This window comes from Aspergillus nomiae, assembly GCF_001204775.2.
Source record: "Aspergillus nomiae NRRL 13137 chromosome Unknown contig00631, whole genome shotgun sequence".
NCBI lineage: Eukaryota > Fungi > Ascomycota > Eurotiomycetes > Eurotiales > Aspergillaceae > Aspergillus > Aspergillus nomiae.
The window spans coordinates 1-11,518 of record NW_015378686.1 but is presented as its reverse complement, the minus strand read 5'-3'; the positions used below and the strand labels follow the sequence as shown (position 1 = coordinate 11,518).

Here is an 11,518-nt window from a genome sequence, read left to right as displayed (position 1 = left end):
TTAAGACGAGAAGCTTCCTAATCCGGGAATCAGCCGTCGATCAGCTCTGGGCGCTGGTGCTCGGATGCCCTCGAATTACCTGCATTACATCTGATAACACCCCCCCCCAAACCGGGCGCACAGAGAACCCCTCCGCCTTGACTCGGCTGCATGAATTAATAGCGGCAAGAAGTCGTCTCATTCCCGGCAATTTAGGCTATTTGCGCCTTCGGGCCAAGAACGGGGCGCACGTGCTTGGACTCCGGGATGGGGTCATCGTGGGCGTATGGTAGCTGGCGGTTGATATATAAAGGTCCTTTCTGCCCCACTACACTGATATTACTCCGGAGTAGACGGCGGAGTAGCCGGGGGTGTTAATTATCGTCTTTTCGAATGTATGATTGTTGTGTATCCATCATTAGATCTAGTCCTTACCTGTTTGGGATGATGCCGAACAGTTTGGACGGCTCCTCTGTTTGCGTTGGTATATCATACTACCAATATGTACGGCTGACCTGCGGTGTATATACCTACTGATCTCGTAGAATGGCCGTGAAGCACCGGTCCGGGACCGGTCTTGATGAATCCAACAACTCAGATAAGAATAAAAGGTAGCAGGTACGAGACCGTACGACGGCTCTGGCTTATGCCGCTCGAACCAAACACTCAATACCTTTCTTACGTAGACCCCCATCTATATTCCGGGCCTCCTTGACATAATACGGCTGCTTGGGTAACTGCAGCTTCCACCCTTGCTTTAGGTTCAGATCTCGCAACGGTTCCAGGAAAATAGGGATCTTCTCCACCGGTTCGCAGAACCAGCTGCCGCTCAGCTGGAGCGTGAATGACTGAAGACTCTTCATCCGTGTCAAGGCCTTGCAAGTCTCAACCCACTGCTGCCGGCCAGCGGAGAAGTAGATCGTCTTGACGGGGTCCTTGCTAGGGAGCCAGTGGCCTGGGAAGGCCCAGCGAAGTTCAACTTCGCGGATTGCGTCCCAGAAGTCCGGGGGTATAGTCGGACGGAGGTAAGTGAGTGACCAAGTATTACTGAATTCGAAGGTATTCATGGTGTAAAGCATACGGATAGATTCGCGATAACTAGAAACACAGTTAATCTCGTGCGATAAGATATCCGTCAAGCTACCGTGGGAGGCACGAGCCAACTTACATCTGTCTGCAGGTCATCGGAAGCCCCAACAGGCTACCGATCATTCGAGCCCTCCCCTTTACCGGCTGCGGCGAATCCACCCGACAGATGTCGCAGGTGCCCGTAAGAGGGCATAACACGTGGCTCATTCGGCGATCGGACCGTTGTACAATATGTATGCGCATTCCACCCAAGACCATCTCCCAGATCATGAGGCGGAGCTCGGGAGATAGCTTTGCCAACAGGTCACTCTGTGCCTGTATGGTCCCTTCTGTTGCGGGACCTGACTGTTTCTCAGTTTGGGTTCGAGTCGAAATTGCGCTGGCTCTTCTGGATCTGGGCAATGCGGTTGGTTTGTTATCTTCGTAGGTTAGCAAGTAATCGTAGCAGTGGTTCTATTGCACCCATCTTCCATTCCATTTGTGGTGAGGTTTGAACCTGTTATACAGTGGAGAGTACGCCCAAGGCTTTGGGGAGTATGCAAGTTCGGCACTTGAGATTGAAAGGGATGTATATCTGGAGAGATGAGATATCGCCTACATTGATACCGTTGAGCCAGCACGTCCTCCCAGGAAAACACTCCTTGTTTGATCCTCGCCATCCCGCCGGATCTTTGTAGAGATGTACTGAGGAAAAATTGGATACCGAAGAATAAGGGATGAGTAGACACGATACGGAAATCCCCCAATACTGACGACCGCTCACTTGTCTGACGACATTTTAACAGATCATGGTCTTCACGATATAACCACCAGAAAGTCAATGGAGTAGTAGCCGAGGGTAGAGCACTAGCACAACGAACAGCCAGCTGACCAGTGCGGATCAGACAGTGAAAACGAGGAAATCAATCACGCGAGATGGAACTGTCGGGGTGTATGTGGCTACCGAGTGAGGGGAAATTCGTACCGACAGTAAGCGCGCGATTTGAAGAAACAAGGCCAAATCGGGGTCGGACACGATATTCATACTATATGGGGAACTCCCAAGCATTCAAAAATCATGGCAGAAATATGAATCATAGCGGAATTGAGACATGCAAATAACAGTACTAGTAGAAGAGTCGGTGAAGATATGCTTATCGTCCGCGGGCTGGTTAGATAGATAATAGATAGTAGACGGAATTAAGAGTCAAGTACTAAGATAGCCTCAGGCCAATCATCTTGCCGCATCGGGGCTGGTGGCCTGATGTATCAGTCCTTTTTTCTTACGGTCACGGGTATCAAAGACCGATTATAGTAAGATCTTTTATCTGCATCATAGCTTTTCCTTATCTTGCCGTGGTTCTCTTTTATACAAGTGAGTTGGCACGGCTTGTGTTGGATTGCGGTATAACTGATCTGTGTTTCACTTTCGCAGGCTATAACAATAACAAAAACATGTGTCACCAGCTTCAATCCCACATCTAAGGAGCGTTGTTCCAATAAACTACTCTTCAAGTAAAGAATGACTGGCGTGAGCGATGCTCTTGCTATGTACACTATGTATATCACCGATGTCTGAGCGATTGTGAGAAACTCCTCGAAAGATCAATCAAGTGGACAAGTGGACACTCTTCAGTAACAAAACATAACTGTGGAACATGGACCTTCAGAGAGAAAAAAGCGCCCCTCAGGGAGTAACACGAGGATCACTAGCTCCCAGAGTGTTTGTGGGACACGGTACCTTCAATCCTTGACTGAGCATTGCAAGGCCAGCGGGTTCGAGCTTGTCGATAGTACTTTCAGCGGGGACAGTCCCCACATATGGGTTGAAATTGTAGATCCCACAGATGCAAGTATCCACAATATCCTTCAGGCTTGTGTCTTCCATGATGCTCTTACCATCACGTGTAATAGCGAACTTTTGTTGGCCGACACCCATCGGCACGGTGAAGGCGCTGGCACCGGTCTGAGCCTCGAATGTCTTGCTGTTCTTTCCAGAAGAAACTGCAATCGTAGCGGGTGATTTGAGCAATGCAACGACGAACACTGCATCTTGCATGGTCTCCCACCCGTTGGGTTTACCCCGGAAGAAATTGCCGCTAGAGTTATTGGGATTCCCTTCCATGGTGGTGTCGGTGGAGTCGCAGTTGACATCTCTCGGGGTAGGTCGGTACCAGTAGATCAACTTTTCATCTGTAATATACTTATCGACTGATTTGTCTCCGGCTTTATACGCAGCTATAAAAGGCTTGGACATCTCGAGCCAACCAGTGTGTGGCCTATAGTAGACCGTTAGTCTGTGCTCATATTTTAGATGCCGAGACCACTCACATATCCATGACCCATTTGGACGCCCCGTCATCTGTATGGGGTGAAGCCAACGGCCCAATATAGTGCGACTCACCATAATCATTCCAGGTTACAATTTCCACAAAACGCGGACCGAGGCTCAGGATCTGTTGCCATCGATCATACCAGAGAAGATCAGAAGGGAAAACCCAGTTCTTACTGTAGGACACCTCACCCCCGAAGTGAGTAAAGAACCAACCAGAAGCAGCTGTTGATTGTCAGTTCTGATGTTCCGTGAGTAGCGAAGATGCCATCAGTGGAGCTTACGCGCAATATATGGCTTCCCGTTCAAAGCATCGACATATGCCTTGTCGCCATCAGCGACAGTAACGTTACGGCCAGGGGTCGGGGCCTTGTTCTCGCCGTTATTATCCCAAGCCATCCAGTTCAATGCTCCTTGGATTGCATTAAAATCTCCAACACCAGGGTGGAAATTCGGAGCGAAGAACACATCCGTTCCAGCAGCGGACTGCATGGCGGGGATATCGAGGTTGTCGCCTGCAAAGGAGGATGCAAAGACTTTGTTGTCCACCAGAAGTTGAGCTGGCAGACTTGCATACTGCTTGATCTTTGCGCCCACGGCGCTGGCCTGCCCGGTGTTGTACCAGTTGAAATCAAACGACAGGAAGACCTTCATGTCATTCTTGGCAGCAGACTCATAGGCCAAGGTAAGCTGAGCATCTGTGTACGGATCTACACCGATATTCAGTGCAAATGCGTCAATGCCCAGGGCTTTCGCACGCCTCATGTCGTCGTCATAGTCGGCAGCGCTTTGTCGGTTGCTGGTAATTCCAATCTGTGATGATTAGACTCGGGGTTTGCGGTTCCGGCCATGGATTTTCTTACTAACCATGAAATGGCAAAACACGAGTTTGTCCGTCGCCGTATTATTAGCCATATGCTGTGCCACTGGTGTGGCAGCGACCAATGCTAAGAAGCCTGCGAGGACTAAGGGGAGCATTCTCGGAAGCATGGCCTCTGAGGTGTCAATTGCTCTTCTTCAGAGGATAAGGGAGAACAGATAAGTATGGGGAAGGGAGCAATTGAACAAAAATAGAGGGATTAGAATGAGTTATACAAAGGCAGGGTAACTGGACAATGGATGGCAGAACGGACAGTAAAGGAATGCAAGGAAAATGATGAAGATGAAGATTGCTTTGTAAGGAGTCAATACGGACACTATCTGGACATTGTCCTGAATAATGCAATACTGTTTTGCCGTGATTTGCCATAGAATTGAAGCATTCCTTTGCACGTTGGCCTCCCTTTTATCCTGACCACAACTTGCCCCCCTGGCTTGAAGCCAACAAGGGGGCTTCATGATCAGGAGGTTCGAATTGTAACACGAACAACTGAATATTCATCACATGGCACAGAGTTCACAGTGAGATATTAGCGATGTAAGACCAAACTTGTCAGTGTCCACCACTGGACTTGTTCTCGGACTGACTTGGGTGCTGATAGTAACCCATTGGAGCCCCAGGCCACTTCGCTATTGGCAGAGTCGCTGTAGGCAGGTTGACGGTTACAGCCAGGCGTGGCTTCAAGTCAAAAGAATAAAAGTAAGTCACTTCGCTTCTCAATTCATGCAAAATCGAGCTTCACGTACAGTAACTTTGTTGGTGCTACGGGTATATCCGAGGGGGCACGGCCCTAGAAGGATGTGTACGTCTGTAGAACAATCCATTAGCCCTAACGTCGATCATTTCGGATGTAACATTCTAGTCAAGTTATATATTACCCCCTTCAATTGGTTGGCCCAGGATAAAGTTGAGGCGTTCCTCGCCATTATGTGGTCCACCATAGACTGAGCAGAATGAACAACCGGGATGGACACATGACAGCGAGAGAAAATTGACCAGCGCACAGACACCCAATAGTGTACATTGAGCATAAGAGTACTACTCGAGATGTATTGGCTGCATATGTTAATTGATCCTTGAGATCAGGTTTCCAACATCGCAGATCGAGATTGCGGGGTAAGAATTTCCTAACAAGCCAGCCACGCGATACCATCACCAGACAGTCGAGGACCATGGTAATAACGTCATCTATAAGAAGACTCTCGGTGTATCACCCTTGCGGCTTTCCCTCGAGTCCTCGGACTGGTACTGAATTCGACTGGTCATCCCGCGTAGGGGCGCAGTGTTGGCCGACTTCTCGCACAGTGCAGTGTAACATCTGATGTTTATCCGTTGATCGCCAGGCCATGTGATTCTTAAATTCTCCTGGGTTTAAGTTTGTGAAGTATTTCCCGCGCCAATCAGTCAATGTGGCTTCATTCGCCATGTTGACCAACAGATTCCAGCATCAATAGTAGGACTTGGAGTTAGGTAAGTTGAAGTGGGTAGCCGTCGGTCAGTCGTCGGGGAGAACATTCTCTCTCCCCCATCAATTCTTAGCGACGGAATGACTCTGCCTGTCCGTGGGTAGCATTCCCGTCACACACACACACACTATCCAGAGAAAGCAATGGCAGGAAGCGGTGCAATTGGGCCAATGATGTCTATATGTGACGAGGGGGGTATGGGGACACTGGATGGAAGATGCCAAACAATCCACAGTGTCAGTGCTAAGGTATGATGGCGTGAAGAGGGTTACATGTCAACTAAATCGTAATCAATTGCTACCAGCAACCTTAGGCACTTAGTCACAGGGTAACAGAGTAGAGATGCGTTCTTCCAAAGCAATGTGACAGACATGCTAAACTATAAGAGAAGGTAATGAACCCCGAGCAGGTTGGGGGGCAAACAGGAAACGAGAGAGCCAAGTAGCTTATAGCACAGCAAATGCAGAGACGTAACTCACGGAGCTATCGTCGACATCAACTGCATCCGAGCTTCTCTCATATCTGACAAAATGGAATTTACCCTTTTTCCCTTCTTCCTGGCTCGTAATTTCCTCAACAGCAGCCATAATAACGCCAATTGGATGCCGGCCACAAACTGTATTGCCAGTGGTTTGGATTGTATCCAAGAAATTAGCAGTGACGCCGGTACTTATGGCTGCCATAGTCGCGATATCAAAGGCCGAGATACTCTCATGGATCGCTGGTTCTCGACTTGAGATGCGATCTCGCCGCTGCAAAGCTTGGCCCGTAGATACCGATTCCATTTTCTCCTCTACGCTACTGATATCGTCTCCTGGCTGAGGTAAAGAGTTAGCAGAAAGTGGGAGCTTTGGCCCCGGCTTTGGTGCCTGGGGAACGTAGTATGTGTAGCGGAAACGCAAACCCCAGTGGCAGAAGTCTGAACTTATGACAAAAGCGTTGGCGGGGTCCTCCAGATACGGAGCCAGAAGGGCTCCAAAAGCACTCTCAGTAGATGTTGAAGTACTTCCAACCATGATCGGCACAAGTGGTGGGTACTGGGAGGTGGGTTTATTTGGGAAATGGAGCTGCAAAAGACGGTGGATGTATGGTAAATGAAGTTCTATGCTGTGTTCATCCTCATCAATAGATCGTGACATAGTAGTGAAGCTAACAGTGGACCCGTTAGATTTGACTGCTTTGGTTGAGAGTAGCTTCGCGATAAGGTCCGTGTCAAGTGGCAGAGGCTCGTCGGAAAGCGGGGTATAGTACGAAGTAAGTTCAGGAAGAGCGAGGGTCGAGAGGTAATGATGGTGAGATGGTCCAAGAATGAAAATCCGCTTGCTATTTCCAATAGAGCTTAGAGCTTAGAGCTAATCCAAGTTCCGGTAGGGACGTGGCACGTACGCTTTCGAAAGATCCAGAGCCTTGTATGCATAGGCGGCACAGGGCCCAGAGTATGCGTAGCCCGCATGTCTGAGGGATCAGCAATCGAATTGACAAGGTAAGGTGCAAAGAATATTCTCCAGTACATACGGAGCAATTATTATTCGTGCACCAGGCACTGGCAGGGAGCCTATGCCCTCGATCCTATTTGGAACTTGGGCGAGCCATCCATCAAGCTGACGGGTTAAAGTGCGTTGGCTATCAGAATACCAGGAACCAGCATGAGAAGCTTCCCGTGACTGCATATTGTATAACTTTGTACCAAAAAGAGCAGAGTAGAGCGAACAATACAATAGAAGGCTGCAGTGGTGAAGTTGTATTAGTTCACCTTCGTTGCATGATACTAGGATAGAAGCGGGGAAGCGGGACCTCTTCGTCATTAAGTGGACTGCCTAAGGTTCACCACAACGCCGCGGCATGCCGAGATTGAAGGCGGCATGCCGATCCTTCCACTTAACAGCAAGATTGAATGAAGCATGAACATAGGTCCATGGTGAAATGCCTAAGAAAGATCCACTATGGAGAGATAGCTACGATCAATTTAGCTGTAATTCTACACAACCACGGCAGTAGACTCTGTTTTCTCTTCCCTTTGCTTCCCCTAGCATAACATGGGTGATTCTAGACTGCAACGCTTCAACACCAGACACAAGTCACCCATTGGGAGGAGCAATCTAGATAGACAACGATACAGAAGTCAAAAAAAGGAAGTTTTGAACTGCAAGGCGGTCTGACTTCGTTGAAATTGACGTTAAACAAGGTAAGATCGTTTCCCAAATGTGAAGGGATCGCGTGGTTGGAAGGCAACGTTAAGGTACAGGAGACGTTGGTTATCTCTCCCTATTCCCAGATCAACAAGCCATCTCACTGTAATACTATTAAATGGTAAATAGGCTGTTCATGTGTTGATGGGAGAACGCTCCATTTCCACCTACCCAGTGATACCAATTAAGCCAAATAAGGAAAAGCGCATAGTTTGTGAACGGTAACGCTACGCCAGGAACGGACGCGACGCGCTTTCCACCAACCACATTAAAGGGCTGAACCCGGCCCTGTTATTAGCCTTCAACTGAATCCATTATTCGATCGTGCAGTCAGATCACCCCCTCGCGTGCTCCTGCAAGGACAATGCCTTGTTATTCTCAATAATTCAATCAAGATACAAGCCTTAGATTGACATAAGTTGGGATTGTCTGTCAGATACTTGCCTGTCACACGATCCACCCTAATAGACGGCTTCCAACTTTCAATTTCCAACACCAGTCACATCCCTGCAAACCCGAGACGGCCGTCAACAGAATATGTCGCTCAAGCGCAAGGCTTCATTCTCGGGAGTCTATTCTCCTGATGCGGCGCCAGTCATCGCAGGACGGTCATTGATGATGGACGACTCCCCAAAACATCTCAATAGTCGGACACGGAAGCGCTATAGGAACGACCGGCCGGATGATAAAATTGTATATGGTGTGTACTTTGTACCTTGAGTGAGGCCTGTGTCAGGCTTCGGCTAACGATGGTAGAAAATACGCTCCGCTGGCTCTTCACTGCCCAACAGCAGCAAGGACCGATTCCTCATGCAGATGAGACTATAGATGAGGACATGGAGTCAGATTCGCTTCCAGCAGAAATCGTCGATCCACGACAACAAACGCTGCATAAATTCTTCCAACCCTCCCGTCCGTTATCTTCCCAACCCGGGTCCAACCATGTGAAGCAACAAACGGACAATATCCCACGAACCAATAATAGTTTCTTGAAACGCCACGATCTCGACACAATTTCCAACGTCGCCTCAATCGGCAGTAGTGCGGCTAGCCCATCCTCACAAGATACCACGGTTGATATGGAGATGCGGATGAACTCTGGAAGCAACGACTCTGTTGAAAATTCCACCAGATGGAATAGAGGATCGGGATGGCTGTGATATGACAGCCGATTGTCAATGATCCGTGCAAAATTCCTTCATACTACTTTATACCCACTGACGATTGATATGCGTTTCCCGGTAAATCCAACAATTGCTGGTCATAATTGGATTTATTTCCTGATATCTTCGTGATTGATGTTGATGCTTTAAGCCATTCTGTAAGGTTAATACAAAATATCTATGTGCATGTCCTGCGTTGAATTGACGGGGTCAATTGAATGCTGGCTGCGGGTCTAATATAACCAAAGTTGCAGTCCTTAACCTAGCTGTATCACAGTGGTATGGTTCATTTTCGTTGCTCAAAGCAAGTCTATGAAAAGCATATATCCTAGGCATCAGGGAATGAACACCTCGCGTATCACAGAAGTGCTACGTAATTTCACAGCGTAGTCTGTACTTCCATTTCGAGGACGAACGAGGACAACCAAAGAAAACACGAACTTGAGTGGAAATAGAATAAATGCGGGGAAATGAAATTTTGATTTATCTTCGTATTTAGGTGTTGGAAGGTCACTTGCTCTGTTGGTGTTCCAGATTAAATGTTTCATTGTACGTCACATGCGTAAACGTAATTGCGGGGAGCCTTTGCTACTGTGTAAGATTCTCTCTCGCGCGCGGCTTTTCCAAACTCAACACTGTACCTACTGGACTATCGCCCCGACAAGGCCACCAGGCCCCAGAACTCATACGGTCAACTGAATCATTAGCGTTGCTAGAGATCATCGTTCTTTCTGCCTAGCACCGTTGCCCCGCCCGTTTTCTCTTAATTGTCTTGAACGACTCTGCGAAGAACAGCCCAGAACGGGCGGTGGTTTTTCTTAGTGGCCGATCTTACTTTTTTACAGGTTGGTTAAATCGAAAGGGGCACCATGGATGACAACCAAGCCGTCCAGTATTTGGAATCCTTGATTGGTCAAACACTGCGAGTCCACGCGACAGACACGCGTATTTTCGTGGGCGCTTTCAAGTGTACAGATTCGGTAAGTGACCCTGTGCAAACCATTATCTGATTATCGATCGGACGAAAAGAGAACCGGAAAAAGAAAGCACGGAATACGAAGACCAGGATAGTTGCTGACTGCAGAACGTATCTAGGCGCGAAATATTATCCTCGCGAGCACATACGAATATCGCTTTCCGAGCCCATCGGCAGTTCGAGATGCTGCCACTGACGCAGAAAACCAAGACTCCACGATAGGCGCAGCTCCGAGAATGTCAGAGTGAATATGACAAGTCGATTTATTGGTCTTGTGGTCGTGCCCGGTCAGCATATCACGAAGATCGAGTTGGAGGAGACCCCTCAGCAGAGTCGCGTGCGGGAAACGCTCAAAAAATCATAGAAGGCAACTCTCCACTACAGGTTGCGAATTCCATCTGCATGTTGGACTAGATCCTAAGCTCAAGCCTCCCTTCAGTTCCGATTCGGCCGGCATGGCACATCAATACCGAATAATAATGAAGGAGAAGACCTCGAAAACAAGCGGTCAACTGCACTACTAATGCAAGTCTGGCAACATCGACCTGCGAATCCTACTTAGACAGCCTTGGCTGGGAAATTTTTGCCCTTTACCGCGCCTTCATATCGCCAAAGGCTGAACCTAAGATATGCGACCTAACCCTCCTCAACGTGGCTAGGAGAAAAAGGAGAAATGTTTTTGGTGCTTGGCGCAGTCTGTGGGCTTGGCAGCGTTGGTCACAGTGATGTTGTTTTGGTATTGAAGTGGCGGTGTTCCTGCAGTCGGTGGGGTCCAGAGCCGACTGCAGATATTTGGTTGTTTTCTTTCGTTGATTGCTTAAAGGCTATCTCGCAGAGCTCCTTGGTACTCGATACACTAGGGCTGCGATCCTCCCCCCAAATGAGCCCCTGTCGATAAAGGGTGCATTATCAGGATGGAACACCAGACATAGCATCTAGAAACTTGCAGCTTTTATTTCTGATCAGTCATATAGAAAGTCGGGTAACTGCGGAATATGCACGAGGGTCGCCCATCACTATGATTCTGTAATCCACTGATTCGTTCTAGCCTGCAGACAGAAACAAATTTTCCATGGATGCGGTCAAGTTAAAGGCCCTATAATGCTTGAAAGCGGAGCTGGGGCCAAAGCCAAGAGACATGAGGAGGGGGAAGGGGCATGCGAACGGAGTGTCTGTGCTAAGATTGTCGGGTGTCAAATTCCTTTCCCACCTTCCAGGAGTCACGAGCGTTGACCGAGGCTCATTCATAGGCTGAGGGGAAGACAACACTAAATTAGTTGATCGAGAGTTGAATGGGAAGACCGACTGGGTACTCCGTACAAGTGACTAGCAATCTCGATTTTCTTTTCCTTTTGGCTCTCTCGCTGAGGTTTTTGTTTTTCCCTGAACTTTTTTAGAATTCTTTTCTTGCATTTTCTGTTTTCTGTTTTCTGTTTTCTGTTTTTTCATTTTTTTTTTTCTTTTT

At 48.2% G+C, this 11,518-nt stretch overlaps 5 protein-coding genes across 5 annotated transcripts; 2 read left to right on the top strand and 3 right to left on the bottom strand.

Moving 5' to 3' along the window:
- Positions 1 to 623: 623 nt before the first annotated feature.
- On the bottom strand, positions 624 to 1,727 carry ANOM_011286 (uncharacterized protein; the record flags this gene model as incomplete). The annotated part of the gene is made up of 3 exons (XM_015556542.1): positions 624 to 1,077; positions 1,148 to 1,487; positions 1,667 to 1,727. 3 exons carry the CDS (start codon positions 1,725 to 1,727, stop codon positions 624 to 626), a joined length of 855 nt encoding a protein of 284 aa, XP_015401253.1.
- Positions 1,728 to 2,427: 700 nt separating this feature from the next.
- On the bottom strand, positions 2,428 to 4,357 carry ANOM_011285 (glycoside hydrolase family 71 protein; the record flags this gene model as incomplete). The annotated part of the gene is made up of 4 exons (XM_015556541.1): positions 2,428 to 3,326; positions 3,379 to 3,604; positions 3,664 to 4,192; positions 4,247 to 4,357. 4 exons carry the CDS (start codon positions 4,355 to 4,357, stop codon positions 2,735 to 2,737), a joined length of 1,458 nt encoding a protein of 485 aa, XP_015401254.1. The 3' UTR covers positions 2,428 to 2,734.
- A 1,814-nt stretch (positions 4,358 to 6,171) lies between these two features.
- Positions 6,172 to 7,395, bottom strand: ANOM_011284 (protein MEMO1; the record flags this gene model as incomplete). The annotated part of the gene is made up of 3 exons (XM_015556540.1): positions 6,172 to 7,048; positions 7,112 to 7,180; positions 7,241 to 7,395. 3 exons carry the CDS (start codon positions 7,393 to 7,395, stop codon positions 6,172 to 6,174), a joined length of 1,101 nt encoding a protein of 366 aa, XP_015401255.1.
- A 1,010-nt stretch (positions 7,396 to 8,405) lies between these two features.
- On the top strand, positions 8,406 to 9,074 carry ANOM_011283 (uncharacterized protein; the record flags this gene model as incomplete). The annotated part of the gene is made up of 2 exons (XM_015556539.1): positions 8,406 to 8,614; positions 8,671 to 9,074. Coding segments are annotated over 2 exons (597 nt in total), but the record flags the coding sequence as incomplete, so codon positions are not given.
- An 872-nt stretch (positions 9,075 to 9,946) lies between these two features.
- On the top strand, positions 9,947 to 10,301 carry ANOM_011282 (LSM domain-containing protein; the record flags this gene model as incomplete). Its single annotated transcript, XM_015556538.1, has 2 exons — positions 9,947 to 10,057; positions 10,173 to 10,301. 2 exons carry the CDS (start codon positions 9,947 to 9,949, stop codon positions 10,299 to 10,301), a joined length of 240 nt encoding a protein of 79 aa, XP_015401257.1.
- Positions 10,302 to 11,518: the final 1,217 nt, after the last annotated feature.